A 20,402-nucleotide genomic window follows, 5' to 3' on the forward strand; every position below is an offset into this window, starting at 1 on the left:
TCTGTCTCAGAGCCCAAGACACCCATGCTTTTATTGTCTCTTTTCTTCCTTCGTAAAACCAGAGTTCTAGAAGGACAAGAGACAACCGTGTATTTCTTCCTTCAATGCCATTTCATATTCAGCGTTCCTTCCTATATATAAGCTCCCTCCCCTCACTTCCTTAGTTCTGAGGAGACCATTTGGAAGGGAGGAGCAAGTGGAACCACTTTACTAGCCTATGCTAGAAATTCTTTGTTCCTTCAACTCACCTGCTTTTTACAATGTCTCCTCTGCTGGAATATGCCCACCCAGCTGAATGACTATGTAGCTGAGGGTCTGACCGACAGCATCAAGCGATACCACTCAGACAACAGCACCAAGGCGGCGTGGGACTCCATCCAGACATATGTGAGTACAAGAGGAATCCTCCTCAGTTCAGCCTGGATTTAATTTTCCAACCTCAGTTCCCTGGGACAGATCAGCCCCTAGGTTCAGAATAATGCTTGGCTGTCATAAACAGGAGAGCACGGGAATCAACCTGATCAGTACAAAACTGTCTATTGTTCTCTTTTTATCCTTCACCCAGCCTCACTGTTTAACCCCTACTAAGATGTAAGAAAGACCTGTATCATACTGGATTAGCTTATGTATTTTCCAAAATTCTTCTGAAAATAACATCAGAAATCTCTTAATTTCCTGAGTAACCCAAATCATTCTTGCTCCCTAGCTCACCAGCACCCCATTCCTCATGCTCCTCCCTACCAAGAAACATAAATATTAACCTGGCATTCCTGGCTTGGTGTGTTAGAGTAAGGGAGCCAGCATGACACCATAGTCTGTGTCTCAGACAATACCATTTTGACTACATGGAGCCACCTGTGGCCCTGCCATGCCTACTCAGTGTGGAGTAAAAGAAATTGCATAGGAATTAAAGCCCGGAGACCAGACTGGGTGGCCTTGGAAAAGTCACTTAACTTCTCTGGATCCTCACTTCTTTACTTCCCTTTTTAAATTAAATTTAGAAACTTTTCTTATAGAATTTCTAGACTTATACAAAAGAAAGAAGACTAGCAAAATGAATCTCCAGGTACATATCACCCAGCTTCAACAGTCAACATCTTACCAATGTTGTTTTAGCTAATCCTCTCTGCTTTTTTGCTAGAATTTATTAAAACAAATAATAGACATTTCACAAATAAAATATAAAGATAATTGCTTCTTTTTTAAAGAACACTTTATTTTTCAGAGCAGTCATATGTTTACAACAGAAATGAGAGGTAGAGACTTCCCATATACTCTCACACATGCTGCATAGTCTCCCCATTATCAACATCACTTGCCAGATGATATTTTTTTTATGAAGGATGAACCTATATTGACACATAGTTATCACCCAAAGTCCATAGGGTTTACATTAGGGTTCACTCCTGGTGTTGCACACTCTTATGTATTTGAACAAATTTATAATATATATGCCACATTATAATATCATACAGAATAGTTTCACTAATGCTAAAAATCTTCTGTGCTCTGTCTGTTTATCCCTCCTCCTACCCTCTTCCCTGGCAACAAATGATCTTTTCTATTGTATCCATAGTTTTGCCTTTTCTAGAGTGTCCTATAGTTGAAACGACACAGTATGTACAGCTTTTTCAAATTGGCTTCTTCCACTTAGTAATATGCATTTAAGATTCCTCCATGTCTTTCCATGGCTTGACAGCTCATTTCTTTTTGGTGTTACTATTCCATTGTTTAGTTATTCAGGCATCTACTGAAGGATATCTTGGTTGTTTCCAGGTTGCAGCAATTATGAATAAAGCTGCTCTAATCATTCATGAGCAATTTTTTTGTGACATAAATTTTCAACTCCTTTGGCTAAGTACCAAGGAGCATGATTGCTGGATCATATGGTAAGAGTATGTTTAATCTTCTAAGAAACCTCCAAACTGTCTTTCAAAGCATCTCTACCATTTCTGATTCCCACAAGCAATGTATGAGAGTTCCCGTTGCTTCACATGCTCACTAGAATTTAGTGTCATTGTTTCAGATTTTGACCATCTTAATAGATAGATACTGAAAGCTTACTGATTAAATTTTCATTTCCTTGATGACATCTGATGTGAATTTTTATATGTTTATTTGCTATCTGTATATCTTCTTTGGTGAGGTATCTGTTAAGGTCTTTGGTTCATTTTTTTAAACTTTTTTTTATTGGGTTATAGTCATTTTAGAATGTTGTGTCAAATTCTAGTGTAGAGCACAATTTTTCAGTTATACATGAACATACATATATTCATTGTCACATTTTTGTTTTCACTGTGAGCTATCACAAGATCTTGTATATATTTCCCTGTGCTATACAGTACAATCATGTCTATCTATTCTACGTTTTGAAATCCCAGTCTTTCCCTCCCCACCCCCCACCCCCTTGGCAACCACAAGTTTGTATTCAATATCTATGAGTCTGTTTGTGTTTTTATTGTTCGTTTATTTTGGATTCCACATATGAGTGATCTCGTATGGTATTTTTCTTTCTCTTTCTGGCTTACTTCACTTTGAATGACATTCCAGGAACATCCATGTTGCTGGAAATGGCATTATGTTGTCGGTTTTTATGGCTGAATGGTACTCCATTGCATAAATATAACACATCGTCTTTATCCAGTCATCTGTTGATGGACCTTTAGGCTGTTTCCATGTCTTGGCTATTGTAAATAGTGCTGCTGTGAACACTGGGGTGCAGGTGTCATTTTGAAGAAGGGTTCCTTCTGGATATATGCCCAAGAGTGGGATTCCTGGGTCATATGGTAAGTCTATTCCTAGTCTTTTGAGGAATCTCCATACTGTTTTCCACAGTGGCTGCACCAAACTGCAATCCCACTAGCAGTGTAGGAGGGTTCCCCTTTCTCCACAGCCTTTCCAGCATTTGTCATTTGTGGACTTTTGAATGATGGCCTATCTGACTGCTACACCTGATATTTCATCGTAGTTTTGATTTGCATTTCTCTGATAATTAGTGATATTGAGCATTTTTTCATGTGCCTATTGATCATTTGTATGTCTTCCTTGGAGAATTACTTGTTTAGGTCTTCTGCCCATTTTTGGATTGGGTTGTTCATTTTTTTCTTATTAAGTCGTATGAGCTGCTTATATATTCTGGACATCGAGCCTTTGTCAGTTTCATGGTTTGCAAAAATTTTCTCCAATTCTGTAGGTTGATGTTTTACTTATGGTTTCCTTTGCTGTGCAGAAGCTTGTAAGTTTCATTAGGTCCCATTTGTTTATTCTTTCTTTTATTTCTATTGCTTGGGTAGACTGCCCTAGGAGAACAATTTTGAGATGTATGTCAGATAATGTTTTGCCTATATTTTCTTCTAGGAGGTTTATTGTATCTTGTCTTATGTTTAAGTGTTTGATCCATTTTGAGTTTATTTCTGTGTATGGTGTAAGGGAGTGTTCTAGCTTCATTGATTTACATGCTGCTGTCCAGTTTTCCCAACACCATTTGCTGAAGAGACTGTCTTTATTCCATTGTATATTCTTGCCTCCTTTGTTGAAGATGAGTTGACCAAAAGTTTGTGGGTTCATTTCTGGGCTCTCTATTCTGTTCCATTGGTCCATATGCCTCTTTTTGTACCAATACCATGCTGTTTTGATTACTGTAGCTCTATAGTATTGTCTGAAGTCTGGGAGAGTTATTCCTCCAGCCTCTTTCTTTTTCTTCAGTAATGCTTTGGCAATTCTAGGTCTTTTGTGGTTCCATATAAATTTTATTATGATTTGTTCTAGTTCTGTGAACTATATCCTGGGTAATTTGATAGGGATTGCATTAAATCTGTAGATTGCCTTGGACAGTGTTACCATTTTAACAATATTGATTATTCTGATCCAGGAGCATAGGATATCCTTCCATTTTTTAAAGTCTTCTTTAATTTCCTTCATCAATGGTTTAAAGTTTTCTGTGTATAATTCTTTCACCTCCTTGGTTAGATTTATTCCTAGGTATTTTATTACTTTGGGTGCTATTTTAAAGGGGATTGTTTCTTTACTTTCTTTTTCTGTTGATTCATCATTAGTGTAAAGAAATGCAACTGATTTTTGAACGTTAATCTTGTAACCTGCTACCTTGCTGAATTCTTCAATCAGTTCTAGTAGTTTTTGTGTGGACCTTTTAGAGTTTTCAATATATAGTATCATGTCATCAGCATATAGTGACACTTTTACTTCTTCTTTTCCAATTTGGATCCCTTTTATTTCTCTCTCTTGCCTGATTTCTGTGGCTAGGACTACAAGACTATGTTGAATAGGAGTGGTGATAGTGGGCAGCCTTATATTGTCCCAGATTTTAGTGGGAAGCTTTTGAGTTTTTCACCGTTGAGTACTATGCTGGCTGTAGGTTTGTCATATATAGCTTTTATTATGTTGAGATATGTTCCCTCTATACCCACTTTGGTGAGAGTTTTTATCATAAATGGGTGTTGAATTTTATCAGATGTTTTTTCTGCATCTATTGAGATGATCATGTGGTTTTTGTCCTTTCTCTTGTTGATGTGATGTATTACATTGATTGATTTGCATATGTTGAACCACCCTTGTGTCCCTGGGATGAACCCCACTTGATCATGATGTATAATCTTTTTTATGTGCTGTTGGACTCTATTTGCTAATATTTTGGTAAGGATTTTGGCATCTATTTTCATCAGTGATATTGGCCTATAATTCTTTGGGTAGTGTCTTTTCCTGGTTTTGGTGTCAGGGTGATGGTGGCTTCATAGAATGAGTTTGGGAGTATTCCCTCCTTTTCAATCTTCTGGAAGAGTTTGAGAAGGACTGGTAAGAGTTCTTCTTTGTATGTTTGGTAGAATTCCCTGGTGAAGCCGTCCGGTCCTGGACTTTTATTTGTAGAGAGGTTTTTTTTATTGCAAAATCGATTTCATTTCTAGTGATAGGTTTGTTCAAGTGGTCAGTTTCTTCTTGGTTCACTCTTGGTGGACTTTATGTTTGCAGAAACTTGTCCATCTCCTCTAGGTTATCCATTTTGATTCCATATAGTTTTTCATAATATTCGCGTATGATATTCTGTATTTCTATGTTATTTGTAATTTCTCCATTTTCTTTTCTTATTTTGCTTATTTGTGCTCTCTATTTTTTCTCCTTTTGAGTTTGGCCAGAGGTTTGTCAATTTTACTCTTTCAAAAAAACAGCTTTTGGTTTGATTGATTTTTTTCAATTTTTTTAAATCTCTATTTTATTTATTTCCTCCCTAATGTTTATTATGTTTATTCTTTCCTTCCTTCTGCTGCCTTTTGGGGTATTTTGCTCTTCTTTTTCTAATTCTTTTAGCGGGTGGGTTAGATTGTTTATTTGAGATTGTTCTTCTTTTTTGAGGAAGGCCTATATCACTATCACTGCCTTTGCTTCATCCCATAAATTTTGTGTGGTAGTGTTTTCATTTGTCTCATGGTATATTTAACTTCAACTTTGGTTTCATCATTGGCCCATTGTTTTTTTTTTTTAATAGTATATTGTTTAATCTCTATGCTTTCTTTTTTTTCTCCTTTGTTTCTCTATAGTTGATTTCTAGTTTCATGGCATTGTGGTCAGTAAAGATGCTTGAGATAATATCTATCTTCTTAAGATTGTTGAGGTTTCTTTTGTGCCCAAGTACATGATCAATCCTAGAAAATGTTCCATGTGCACTTGAAAAGACTGTTTATCCTATTTTTGAGGGGTGTAATGCTATGAAAATATCCACCAAATCTAATTTTTCTGTTGTATCATTTAATTTCTCTGTTGCCTTATTTATTTTCTGTCTGGAAGATCTGTTTAGTGATGTTAATGTGGTGTTAAAATCTCCAACAATGATTGTGTTCCCATCAATATCCCCCTTTATCTCTGTTACTAATTGTTTTATGTACTTAGGTGCTCCTATATTGGGTGCATATATATTAAAAAGTGTAATATCCTCATCTTGTATTACTCCTTTAATCATTATAAAATGTCCTTCTTTATCTTTCTTTATGGCCTTTGTTTTGTCTGGAATCAGTATTGCTACACCTGCTTTCTTGGCTTTTCCATTTGCATGGAATATCCTTTTCCATCCTTTCACTCTCAATCTATATGTGTCCTTCTCCCTAAAGTGAGCCTCTTGTATGCAGCATATTGAAGGTTCTTGCTTTATTATCCAGTCTGCCACTCTATGTCTTTTGATTGGAGCATTTAGTCCATTAACATTTACAGTAATTAATGAGAGATGTGTGTTTATTGCCATTTTGAACTTATTTTTGCAGTTGATTTGGTATTTCCTCTTTGTTCCTTTCTTCTTCCTTTTGTGGTTTAGTAATTTTTGTTTATATTATCTTGCATTTTATTTAGTTTTTGTGATTCACTTGTAAGTTTTTGGCTTGTGGTTACCCTTTTTTTGTAAGTCTATTAACCCATTACTATAACTGTTTGTATTAAACAGATAGTAATATAATTTCAAACCCATCCTACTGAAAACAAAACTTAAAAAAGCTTTCTTAAAAAAGAAAGAACAAAAAATACTCTATATTTTATTGCTTCCCTCTCCCACTCTTAATGATTTAGATGTCTTATTTTACAATTTTGTGTTTATTTTATTTGTAATTCATGAGTTATCACCTTTCTAGTTATGAGATTTTCATTTCTATAGCATCCTGCTTCTTTTCTATTTAGAGTAGACCTTTCAATATTTCTTTTAGCATGGGTTTAGTGTTGCTAAACTCTTCTAGTTTTTGCTTGTGTGTGAAATTCTGTATGTCTCCTTCTATTCTAAAGGATAGCCTTGCTGGATTAAGGATCCTAGGCTGCATCTTTTTTCATTCAGGACTTTGAATATATCTTGCCACTCCCTTCTGGCCTGTAGTGTTTGTGTAGAGAAATCAGCTAAGAGCCTTATGGGGCTTCCCTTGTAACTCACTCTGTTTTTCTCTTGCTGCTTTTAGGATCGTTTCTTTATCTGTGACTCTGGCCATCTTGATTATGTCATCTTGGTGTGGGTCTATTTGGGTTCTTCCTGTTTGGGACCCTCTGAGCCTCCTGTGCTTGGATATCTGATTCCTTCTTTAGTTTTGGGAAGTTTTCAGTCATGATTTCTTCCAATACCTTTTCAATCCCCTTTGTTTTTTATTCCCCTTCTGGAACTCCTATTACGTGAAGATTAGCACGCTTTATATTATCCCATAGGTCCCTTATGTTGTTTTCATTGGTTTTTACCTTTTTTCTCTCAGCTTTTCTGACTAGGGCTTTCTGTTGTCCTGTCTTCTAGGTCACTTATTCATTCCTCTGCATTATCTAGTCTGCTTTGTACAGCCTTTAGGTCAGCTCTCATCTCAGCAAGTGAGTTTACCAATTCTACTTGGCTCTTCTTTATAGCTTCAATTTCATTTTTGACATATTTTATATCTCTAAATACTATGTCTTTTAATTCCTTCAGTACTTTGATCACTCCTTTTTTGAAATCTTGATCTAGTAGGCTATCGATGTCTTTATTGATTGTTCTTTCAGGGGATTTCTCTTGCTCTTTTAATTGGGAGTGGTTCCTCTGGATCTTCATCTTGCTCATATCTCTCTGGCATTGTGGCTTATGGAGTATCAGTTATCTATTGCGGTCCTTAAGGAGTTTATTTATTTATCTATCTAACTCCTATGCAGGAATAAAACTTTAAAAAAAAGAGAAAGAGAATTTTAAAAGAAAGGAGAAAAAAAAGGTTGAAAACCATGTATAATCAATAATAGAAGAGAAATTTGAATCAGACTATCAGTCGAGTTGAAACATCTTTTAAAAGCTTTAAAAAAAAGGAGAAAAGAGCAAAAAAATGATATTTGAAACCTGTGTATAATCAATAACAGGAAATCAAAACCAAGAGAAATAAAAATGAAATGTGGTGGATTTTTAAAAATAATAATAATAATATTTTAAAAGAAAAATTTTAAAGGGATTAAAACTGGAAGCATATACAATTTTTTAAAAAGTAAAAATTAAAAAGGCAATAGAAAATATAACAGATTTTTTAAAAGATTAAAAAAAAGAGGGGGGATGTTTTCTTGTGGAGACTGTAAGCTCTTAATGATTTTATTGAGAAGTCTTTCTGTCTTCACTGTTTTGCAAACTCAGCCTGCTGCTTCCAGAGGCCCTCTGTTTGCGCCCCTCATCAGTGCTGCTCCCAGTGCCTTTCGGCAAGCAGATTGCGTCCCCTCCCAGCACTGCAGTCAGGTGCTGTGCTCCTGCCAGGAAGGCGGGTGGCCGCCTGCCCTCTCCTGCCGCAGGTTGCTCCCCTACTCTGTGAAGCTGCCCACTCTGCCTGAGGTCTGCGCTCTGTAGGTGGCCTTGTTGAAGACTGGGGAAGATGGTGGGACAGTCCTGCCCCTGGTCCGTGCCAAAACTCAGCTCCCTGTTTGTCTTTTTGTCTTGGTGGAGCAAGTTCTCTGAGGTACATGGGCAGAAAGATCCTATCTGCCTGGGGCTGTAGACAATTCTCTGTCCAGCCTTTGAGGCTGCTAAGCCCTTAGGTACAGATTCAGGTTTCAACCCCACCCCTGCCTGGGTGTTAAGCGCCAGAGGATATGGCAGCTGTGCCTGAGCCCTGCCCCTCTTCTCCCAAAAACCTTGGGTGGGTTTTAGAGATGGGGGTATGGCACACTTCCCCCCAGGGCACATCAGCCATGTTGTTTTATGGAGGGCCCAGGTTGTTCTGCCCTGTGTACCCACTCATCCATGGTACACAGCACCCTGAAGTCCCCCGGAGGTGCCTCAGTGCAGCTGCCCCAGTCCTCCGCCCGTCTTGAGCAGCCTGTCCCATCCCCCACCTGCCACTTTGCCTCTAAGGCTGGGAGTTTCGGAGACTTTCTATGCCTGTTTAACTTAGTTCTGTCGGTCAAGGGCTGCTCCATACAGAACAGAGCCTCAGAGGTTCCCCCTCTGTCCTGCTGGCCTCTCTGTTGGAGAGGGGGAGATTCAGTGAATGAGCACTATTCCTTCTTTGCTGCTCCCTCCCCCATGGGACCAGTCCCACACTGTTTTTCTTTTTCTTCTTTCTTTATTCCTTTTCTCCTACCAGATTCTTTTGAAGAGGGTGATGTTCTGTTGGAGTTTGGCAGGTGCTCTGGTTGGCTGAGTGGGTCCGTGGATGTGAGTTTTGGTGTACTTGTGGGAGAGGGTGAGCTATGAGCGTCCTTCTACTCCACCATCTTGGCACTTGGTCCAGTTCATTTTTAAATCAGGTTTGTTGTTTTCTTATTGTAAAGTTTTAAGTGGTTTTTAAAAATATATAACTATTTAGATAAAAGTCTTTTATCAGATGTCTTTTGCAAATATTTTCTCCCAGTCTATGGCTTGTCTTCTAATTCTCCTGACACCGCTTTTGCAGAACAGAAAATTTTAATTCTAATGAAGTCCAGCTCATTAATTACATCTTTCATGGATAAGACCTTTGGTGTTGTTTCTAAAAATGTATCATCACAACCAAGGTCATGTAGGTTTTCTCCTATATTATCTTCTAGGATTTCTATAGTTTTGTGTTTTACTTTTGGCTCTATGATCTATTTTGAGTTAATTCTTGTGAAGGGTGTAAGCTATCTGTCTAGATTCTTCTTCTTTTTCTTTTCTTTTTTTTTTTTTTTTTCGTTTTTTTTGCTTGTGAATGTCCAGTTATTCCAGCACCATTTGTTGAACAGACTATCTTTTCTCTATTGTATTGCCTTTGCTTCTTTGTCAAAGATCAGTTGACTATATGCAGGTCTGTTATTGGACTCTCTAAAACTATTTGTCCATTTATTCATCAATACCATCCTGTCTTGATAGTAGGTTTATAGTAAGTTTTGAAGTTGAGTAGTGTAAGTCTTCCATCTTGTTCTTTTCCTTCAATATTGTATTGTCTATTCTGTGTTTTTTGTTTCTCTACATAAACTTTAGAATCAGTTGTTTGATATCCATTAAATAATTTGCTGGGATTTTGATTGATGTAGCATTTAATCTATAGATCAAGTTGGGAAGAACTGACATGTTAATAATATTGAGTTTTCCTATCCATAAACATGGCATATCTCTCCATTTATTTAGTTCTTCTTTGATTGTTTATCAGAGTTTTCCTCATACAGATCTTTTACCTATTTTGTTAGATCCATACCTAAGTATTTCATTTGGGGGGATGCTAATGTAAATGGTATTGTGTTTCTAATTTCAAATTCCATTTATTCATTGTTGCAATATAGAAAAACAACTGATTTTTGTATATTAACCTTGTATCCTGCAACCTTACTATAATTGTTTGTTAGTTCCAGGAATCTTTTTGTTAATTCTTTCAGATTCTCTACATAATTAATCATTTCACCAGTGAACAAAAACAGTTTTATGTCTTCCTTTCCAATCTGTATTTCCTTCCTTCCTTCCTTCCTTCCTTCCTTCCTTCCTTCCTTCCTCTCTTTCTCTTTCTCTTTCTCTTTCTCTTTCTCTTTCTCTTTCTCTTTCTCTTTCTCTTTCTCTTTCTCTTTCTCTCTTTCTTTCATCCTTTCTTTATGCCTCTTATGCCTTATTGAATTAGCAAAGACTCCCAGTATAATGTTGAAGAAGATTGGTGAGAGGGGACATCCTTGACTTGTACCTGATCTTAGTGGGAAAGCTTCAGGTTTCTTACCACTAAGCATGATGCTAACTGTATTTTTTTTTGTAGTTTTTTTTTTTTTATCAAGTTAAGCTAGTTCCATTCTATTCCAAGTTTGCTGAGTCTTTTTTTAAATCATGAACGGGTGTTGGATTTTGTCAAATGCTTTTCCTGCATCTATGGCTGGCTACAATCATATGATTTTTCTTTTTCAGTTTGTTGATACAACAAATTACATTAATTGATTATCTAATGTTGACCTAGCCTTAATTCAATTTTATTGTGATGAGAACATTTAACATGAGATCTATCTTCTTTACAAACTTAACAGCACATTATTGTTAATTATAGGTACAATAATCAGTAGTGTTTAGGTTATATAGGAGATCTCTAGAGCTTATTCATTTTTAAATGTTGAATCAGCAAGTCTGGAATAAATCCTGCTTGGTCATGGTGTATGCTCCTGTACATACTTTTTGGATTCAATTTCAAATTTTTGAGGATTTTTGCATCTATGTTCATGAGACATTTGTCCTTAGTTTTCTTTCCTTGTAATATATTTGTCTGATTTTGCTATTAGGATAATGCTGGCTTTCAGCTTTTCACCACTGGCTGTGGGTTTGTCATAAATGGCTTTTATTATGCTGAGGTGTGTTTCCTCTATACTCACTTTGATGAGAAATTTTATCATGAATGGATATTGAATTTTGTTAAATTCTTTTTCTACATCTATTGAGATAATCACGTGAGTTTTATCCTTCTCTTTCTTAATGTGGTGTATCACACTGATTGATTTCAAATATTGAATCATCCTTGTGTCCCTGGAATAAATCCAACTTGGTCATGGTGTATGATCCTTTTTATATATTGTTGGATTTACTCTGCTAATATTTTGTTGTGTGTTTTTGCATCTATATTCATCAAAAATATTGTCCTGTATTTTTTATAGTATCTTTTTCTGGTTTTAATATCAGGATAATTGTGGCCTTATACAATGAATTTGATATTGTTCCATTCTATTCAATTTCTTGGAATATCTTAAGAAGAGTAGTATTAGTTCTTCTTTATATGTTTGGTAAAATTCCCTTCGTGAAAATGTGGTCCTGGACTTTTGTTTTCTGGGAAGCTCTTTTTTTAAATTACAAATTTAATTTCACTTCTAGTTATCAGTCTGTTAAAATTGTCTGTTTCTTCTTGATTCAGTCTTGACAGGTTCTTTGTTTCTATAAATTTGTCCATTTCTTCTAGGTTGCATGATTTGTTGGCATATAACTATTTGTAGTACTCCCATTATTTTTTCTATCTCTGGTATTGGTTGTTATTTCTCCTCTTTCATTCCTTATTCTGTTTATTTGGGTCCTCTCTCTTTTCTTCTTGGTGTGCCTAGCTAAAGGTTTATCAATTTTAGTTACTTTTCAAAAAAAAAAAGAAAGAAAGAAAGAAAAATCTATGGTTTCATTGATTTTTTTCTATTTTAAAAAATCTCTATTTCATTTATTTCTTCACTGATTTTGTTATTTATTTCCTTCTGCTGACTTTGGGCTTTGCCATTCTCTTTCTAAGACCTTTAGGTGGTAGGTAAGATTGTTTATTTGTGATTTTTCTTGTTCTCTAGGAAGGCCTGAATTATTATAAACTTCCATTTTTTCACTGTTTTTGCTGCATCTCCCATAGATTTTGGAGCATTGTGTTTCCATTTTCATTTGTTTCAAAATATTTTCTAATCCCCTCCTGATTTCTTCATTGACTCATTTTTTTTTTTTTTTAGTAGCTTTTTTTTTTTTTTTTTTTTTTTTTTTAGTATTCTTTTCCCATTTTTCTTTCTGTCATTGATCTCTTGTTTCATACCATGGTGGTACAAAAAAATGCTTGATATAATTTTTTATCCTCTGAAATGTGTTAAGATTTGTTTTGTGGCCTAGTGTGTGATCTATCTTGGTGAAAGCTCCAATATAGTTGAAAAGAATGTGTATTCTGATGGTTTTGAATGTAATGTCCTATAGATAGTTACTGGGTTCTACTGGTCTATTGTGTCATTTAAGACCAGTATCACCTTTTTGATTTTCTGTCTGGATGATCTCTCCATTGATGTAAGTGGGGTGTTAAAGTCTCCTAATATTGTATTATTGTCAATTTCTTCCTTTATGACAGTTAGTATTTGCTTTATACTTTTAGATGCTCCTGTATTAGTGCATACATTTAACAAGTGTAATGTCCTCTTGAATTTATCCCTTTGTCATTGTATAATGCCCTTCTTTATCTTCTGCTACACCTTTTGTTTTTGGGTCCATTTGTCTGATATGAGTATTGCTACCTCTGCTTTCTTATCATTTCCATTTGAATGAAATATCTTTTTCCATCTCCTCCTTTCAGTCTGTGTGTGACTTTAGCTCTCAAGTGAATCTCTTATAGGCATCACATAGAAGAGCCTTTTTTTAATCCAATCATCCATCCTATTACTTTTGATTGGAACATTAGTTCATTGACATTTAAAGTAATTATTGATAGATATGTGCTTATTGCCATCCTATTACTTGTTTTTCAGTTGTTTTTGTAGTTCTTCTCTGTTCATTTCTTCTTCTTTTTCTTTCTTCCCTTGTGGTTTGATGATTTTCTTTAGTAGCATCTTGTGTTCCTTTCTTTTTGGTTTTTGTGTGTCTATTGTTGGTTTTTAATTTGTGGTTACCATTGGGTTTATATATGTTGACCTATAGGTATTTCTACTTGTTTTAAACTGGTAGTCATTTAAGTTCAAACACATTCTAAAAGATCTACTTTTTTTCACTCCCTTAACTGAAATTTTGTATTTGTTGCTGTCCTATTTTACATCTTCATGTTTATCTCTTAACTGCTTATTATAGTTATAATTACTTTTATATTTTTTGTCTTTTAATCTTTATACTGGCTTATTTAAGTGGTTGATCCTTAGTCTTTACTATATATTTGCCTTTTCTAGTTAGATTTTCCCTTTTCTGTAGCTTCCTTACTTTGCTACTTGGAGAAAATCTTTTAAAATTTATTTTAGGGTAGGTTTTGTATCAATGAACTCTTTTAGTTTTGGCTAATGTAAGAAATTTTAAAACTCTCCTTCCATCCTAAAGTAGAGTATCTTATGTTGCAGGTTTTTCCTTTTCAGCATTTTGAATATGTCATGCCACTCCCTTCTGGCCTGCAAAGTTTCTGCCAAGAAATCAGCTAAAAAACTTTACTGATTGTACCTGTCCTTGCACCTTCTCAGGGTTTAACTCCCATCCCCATGTTTAAATGTTCCTGAAGAGATGCAGAGGCTTAGGAAAGAGAAAACAAGCCATTACAGGCTAACAAAATATGATCAATGTAATGACAGAGAACTAAAGAGGGAGGGAGAGCCCGTTTCTCCAAGCCCAGGGCCACCATCCCATGACATATAGCAGGACTATGCAGATAACCTTGGGGTAAGACAGTAAAAGTCCATTGTCTCCCTTACCATGTGAAGGTGTACTGGTCCTGGGACCTCTTATCTAAGAGTTTGCTGAAAAAGTTGTTAGACAAATCTAAGAAAGACACAATGCTATGTTTTAAGAGAGGAAGAGAGCATACTCAAGAGTTCTATGGAACTGCTGCATAGATAAGGTGTACTACCTTGTTTAATTCTCTGTAGTCTGCTGTCATGTACCAGGTGGGGCTTGGTTTTTCCCCCAGCCACATGGGGCTACTGAAAAGGCTTTGTGCTAGTCATATACCACCACTTTCTCTAATTCCTTCATGATAGCTGTTATTTATTCCTGTCCCCCAGGTAAGTGATATTGTTTTGTTGTCATCAATCTCCAGGGGATAGGCAACTTCATGGGGCCTTATTTAGCATAACCCTTGATTACAGGCTTGAGCTCTCTGATCCAAAAGCAGAACTTGCCTTTTGAGGTCCAGGTCTTGTAGGACATCCATACCCGAAGTATACTCAGGTATGGGTAAAAATAAACAAAAGGAATCAGGGAGGCAATCTTCCAATTTGTAAATACAAGTTCATTTGTTTCACTACAACATTTGGCCTCCATTTCCATCAATGGCTCATTTTTCCCCTTGGAACTTGGATAGATTCCCACAAATCAGGGTGTACTTGGCACCAGTATCCACTAAAGCCAGAACAATCTTTTTATTGATGCAGGAACAATAGTCTGTTCATCATGGGGCCTCCATTCATCCCCTCCAAGGAGCAACATTGACCCCACTCCTACTCCCTAGGAGTTGGGGGTATCCACCCCTGTTCTTCATCTTCTCTCAGTGGTAGACCACTGGGTTGTGCCATTCTTCTTTTTCTCTTGTTGCCAGAGGAGTAAACTGTTTTTCTTTATTTTCTTTATTTATTTTTAAAACTTTTTTTTATTGAGTTAAAGTCATTTTACAATGTTGTGTCAAATTCCAGCGTAGAGCACAATTTTTCAGTTTAAACTGTTTTTCTTTAGGTTAATACTTTCCATAAGTTTAAAAGGACCGACTTAGGTTGTTTATCTGTATTCTCCTTAGGGGTCCTGGCTAATACCAGGTCTTGCCACAATTGCTTGCAAGAAATTCTAGTCAGGCCCCTTTCTTTAGTTTCCTCATGTTTTGTTTTTTCTCTTTGGCTTTATCTAAGTCTAATTATCTATTTCCCTATGTTGGATCCTTTCAGTGTCATTTAGATCAGCTATCATGGCCACCACCATATGAATGAGTGGATTAACCACTGGAGCCAAAACTGAATCTAAGTTTCCCTACCAAACTCTTGGAGTGGACTGCAAGATACAATCCTTCATGCCTGTTGTAAATAACTCCTCTTTAGGTCTTTGGAAATTAAGAGCATAGATAGCACACTTCATTCCTAATTCCCTCACTATTTCTTGTAACTTTTCCATAGATGCCCATCTTAGGGGGTGACAGCTCTTCTCTCTCATTTGGCCAAATCATATCTATACCTACATGAATCCATTCAATCAAGTTGGCTGGGTGCCCTCAATTTTCTCCCACCTCAGTCACATACAAACAGTGCCAGAAGGCAGGCTGTGCTGTAACCAAAGCCATTTTACCCGTTTAACATAATGCCATCTCCCCTAGTATCCCATAAATGGAGCACCTAGGCTGCAATGCAGTCCTCACTCTTGTTTAAATCTGCTGGTTAATTCTACTAATTCAGGGAGGAAAATTCCCGCATGGTTGCTTTTTGGCTCATAAGGATTTCCTCTCTATTATCTCTTCGTTCTCTAGTGGCCTGTGATTTAGTTTGGATCAGAAGCCAGGCCCATAGGTCCTCTTCCTCCTCCATAGTTATGTCCTTGTCTTCTGACAAGTCATTAGCCCAAGGATTCCACCTCTTCGAGTCCCAGTTCTCCTGTGAAATAATAGTCCTCACCTTTGAACAGGGCAGCCTATGGCCCTACATTTAGCTATCTTACATCCCATCACTTCACTATATTCTTCCTGTTGTATTTTCTTTGAAAAAATGTCTGAAGTGGCAGAACATGCCATCCAGACATCCCTGTCTAGTGCTAGTGCCTCTTTAGTCTTCTCTAGTTCCCAGCTGAACTGTAATTCCTTGTCTGCGCTCATCCTTAAACCGCAGAACAAAGGCCATGCAACAGCTGCAATAGCTTGCTCACTTTTTTTCCATTTGCATTTTCCAACCGCTTAATAGATCTAGTGAGCCCTTCACTTTTTCAGGGTACTCTTGCACCAGCCTGAAGTTTTCCATAAACGTAACCAGATCACGCCACATGGAAATGGCTGGCCAGTGTGTGATTTCCCCTACTGATAATGAGCTTTTCCTTGCTTGGCCCCCGTATCCATTTCTGCATCATTTTCTGTCTCCTGCCTGGCCTACCAATTGTCCAGGGATGGAGGGAATGAAAAGTGCCTACTGAACTCAAAAGACATCTTTAGGCCAAAAAACAAGGCAGACAGCTCCATATAATCACTGAATCAGTTTGTTATAGGGTGACTTATTCACAGGGATTGGAATCAGGTGGACAATAATCTGGAAGCATTTGCAGCTGCACTCTGCACTGCCAAGGGGTTACTGGGACAATTTTATAGTTAACTGAGGGTTTGAAGGTAAGTGCTTGGAAACAGAACAGCCATTCCTAAGTCAAGATTCATGAATGGGTATCTAGTCTTGTGGGAGCTGAGCATATGTCAACAAAGATTTTCATTATTATTTGTGGACTAACAGAGCATAGAGACCACAATATCTATTAATTACAAAGCCCTTGATGATAGAGAAATGATTTACTGCACAGTACAATCCTGGGTAGGGTTCGCTGTAGGACAGGAAAAACTATAAAAGGCCTAAGATGGCATCAGTATGCTAACAGCCTAGGGGTCTAGGTATGGTCAGTCTGATCCTTCCATTATAAAGTCCCCAGTATGCCTGAGTTTTTTTAATCTGTAAAATGTGAATAAATTAAGTATTACCTCTCTACTTGAAGAAGTTTTATGTGAGTGAAATGGTATAACAGATTTGAAAGTGCTTAGTTCTAAGGAACATTGTAGTCAGGCCAATTCTAGATTTTCTGCTATAGAGTCAGAGCTGAAGGGTCCACCTTTTTCCCAAGACCTGTGGTTTTATTTCTGTTAGCTTTCTAACCATAACTTTTTTGGGGTTTGACTTTTAGCTGAAGTGTTGTGGTGTAAATGGCACGAGTGATTGGATAGGCAGCCCACCAGCATCTTGCCCCCCAGATCCGCAAGTTAAGGTAATTTGTGTGTGTGTGTGGGGGAGACTTTTCTGCTATTGACTCCTTTGGTTAAACTTTTAATTACCTTAGAAACTCTAGTCATACAGGACCTACTCCTCCCAGCCAGAAAGAGGAAGCCTTTAACAAAATAGAGACCAGAAAAATAACCCAGGTAACTAGACAAATCAGAAAAAAAGGAACAAGCTCATTTAGTCTAGAAATGCCATTAAGAATCTATCTATTTACTCTAAATTATGACATTAGCAAAGAAACGTTTATGTGATACTGGCAGAAGACTATGTCTAGATTTTTCTTGAGCAAGAATGAGAATTGAGGTCTTCCTATGGTTGAAAGTAAAATTTTAAGGTTGAGGCAGAAAATCTCCTTCTACCTGTTCCCCTGCTCTCCTTCCTTGGAGATGGCAGCATCCTCCAGCTCCTTAGCAGAATGAATCATAAGCAAAGGTGTAAGGAGTTGGGAGAGAGAGTGTTGATGGAACTGTTGACTTAATTTGAACCTTCAGATGAGGCCCACAGAAGAATCCAAAATCATCTTCTAACTAGAACAAGTCCCTAAGGTCCTGTTATCCCATGTTACCCACTTGGATGGTTTGGACATTTCTGCAATTTTTCCCAGTCTTGAAGACTGTGAAGAAAGACTGGGACACCCACCAATCAGCCACCTGCCTGGAGCTTGGTAGGGCTGTGGTAGGTTTATTGGCTTTTGAAATAGAAGCTGAAATCAACCAGTCCTAGGATTGCATAGCCTATAGTCCCCTTTGTCAACCCCAAGTCAGCAGTGAATGTTCAAAGACCACCAGAACATATGTTGCTGACCTGCCTCTTGGAAGCCATTTTAACTCAGTGAGTAAACACCTAAGACTTCTAATTTAGGTGCAATTATAATTATAATGATAATGATACAAGAAAAGTCTGTAGTTTAATATTCTTTACTTTATTCCTGTTTTTTCATCCATTTAAAGAAAATGAAAATATAATACTGGGCCTAAGTCTCTTGGCATAAGGCAAAATAGAAACTCTCCAAATAAACCTACTAATACAAAGTTGAATAATATAGTAGTATCATTTGTACTTGTAATTTTTTCCAGGGTTGCTATGTAAAAGCAAAACTGTGGTTTCACTCCAATTTCCTGTATATTGGAATCATCACTATCTGTGTATGTGTGATCCAGGTAAGAGCTTAATCACAGGACTACTTTGAGGATTAAATGAGTTAAGTCATGTAATCTTTAGAACAGTACCAGATACATGGTATGTGCTCAATAAATATGAGCTCCCCCAGTCAAGTAGCAAATGACATTATTACCAATTTAATGCATACAAAAATATGCTGTAAGATCTATCTGGTCAACTTATCCCTAAGAGATAAGAGTGTCTCATAATCAAGTTAAATGTCACCAGGCAGAACCTTACTGTGGTCCCTCACTCAGCTGGTCTGGAAAAGCGTGTGGTGAATAAAATATTCCACTGGAAAAATTGGCCTTATATGCTAAGCAGAAGTTGCTGATGGAAATTGTAATCAACTTCCACATTGTTTCTCTGCTTAGTTTGATAAATCATTGGTAGCTAGGGGGTAGTTTTGTGTTCTTTTTTATTATGTGAGATTTCTACCATTTTTATACCAAGTGTCTTGAGTATATCACAATTAGCTAAGACTTAATCAAAAAGCTGAGAGAGAAACAATTTTTCTCTTCTTGGAAACCTTGGAGGCCTAAGACATGAGTAGAGGTGACTCATTGCACAAAGTGTTGACTTGTGCAGAACTTGTTATACTAGCAGCAGGACTTCTATGATTTCTTAAGGACACAAAAGATGTCCCAATGCTTCATACCCTACTGCCTTGCCATCATCACCCTCACTTGTCTCCCCATTGCCATTCTAAAATTAAAGGACAAAACCCTGAGAAGGAATTGAAAGTGATAGCAAGAGTAGTCTCAGTGTGACGGACACTTTCTTTTTCTCTGGGGCTGATCCCAGGGTTCATGGGTGAGATAGTTCCACATGTAAAGACCTCACATTTTCCCAACTCTTTTCTCAGGTGTTGGGGATGTCCTTTGCGCTGACTCTGAACTGCCAGATTGACAAAACCAGCCAGGTCCTAGGACTGTGACCTGCAGCTGCCTTGTACTGGAGAGACTTGTTTCATCTTTGGAAATCCAAAATCACTTGTAGCATGAAGCCCTAAATGATCACCTTCTGAACTGGTGTCTTTGTCCCCCTCCCATCTCTTCCCTGTTTGGGTCCCTGTCTCATGCAACCAGAGAAGAGGGTGTTGGCCAGGCACTTCCCATTTCAGACAGCAGGACAGTCCTTTACCCACTCATAGCAGCAGTCATGTCACCAATACCTGAGAATTTGTCAGACATGAAAGGCCAAGAGGATCTGTGGTACTAATGGCTCAAGATCAAAGGATGGGTCTGCAACTTGAATTTTTGCATCTTCCCATTGTTGAACCAGTCTTTAGCCTCTAAATCATGCCCAGTCCACTCTCCAGAGTCAAGTAAGAAACAAGGTTAAGGGAGCCCCAGGACTCAATTCACAGGATCGTTGTCATAATCCTTTGTTTTCTTTGACTGGGTGCCTTGGCTACAGGAATGACAGAGTACTCTTTCTCCAAAGGTGAGGTTTCATTTCAATTTCTTATTAAAAATTCCTTTTGATTCATTGTAAGGCTTTCCAAAAGAAACTATCCAATGATTTACATCCTGATTTCAGCCAGTCTCTCAGCCTTTGATTTACATAACTGTGAAGAAACTCAGCAGGATCAGTATCTCTGGTGGCTTAGGTGATAATCACATTCAGTAGAGTTCTGGTGTTATTTCTATGTCAGATAAGATTCTGTTCAGGTACTATTTTAATACTTCAATAAATAAAATAGCTTTGATCTCTCAATCATTACATGCTTATTCTTATATCTCAAATACAATCTTCATGACTCAGCCTGATTGCCTTACGAGCAAGTTAGGGATATTATTTATCTATTGCTGCATAACAAATTACTCCAAAATTTGTAGTTGTAAACAACAAACATTTATTATCTTACAGTTTTTGTGAGTCATGAATCTGGGAGCAGCTTAGCTGGGTGATTCTGGTTC

General features: G+C 37.2%; 1 protein-coding gene across 2 annotated transcripts in view; it reads left to right on the forward strand.

Moving 5' to 3' along the window:
* Window positions 1-20,200, forward strand: part of CD53 (CD53 molecule) — a 40,925-nt gene extending 20,725 nt beyond the window's left edge. For both annotated transcript variants that reach the window (XM_006194754.3, XM_032487305.1), the window contains exons 5-8: window positions 292-387; window positions 17,225-17,305; window positions 18,396-18,479; window positions 19,346-20,200. In XM_006194754.3, coding sequence (XP_006194816.1) covers window positions 292-387; window positions 17,225-17,305; window positions 18,396-18,479; window positions 19,346-19,417 — 333 coding nt within the window. In that variant the 3' untranslated portion in view covers window positions 19,418-20,200. The remainder of the gene's footprint in view (window positions 1-291; window positions 388-17,224; window positions 17,306-18,395; window positions 18,480-19,345) is intronic.
* Window positions 20,201-20,402: the final 202 nt, after the last annotated feature.

This window comes from Camelus ferus, chromosome 9 (assembly GCF_009834535.1).
Source record: "Camelus ferus isolate YT-003-E chromosome 9, BCGSAC_Cfer_1.0, whole genome shotgun sequence".
NCBI classification, from domain to species: domain Eukaryota; kingdom Metazoa; phylum Chordata; class Mammalia; order Artiodactyla; family Camelidae; genus Camelus; species Camelus ferus.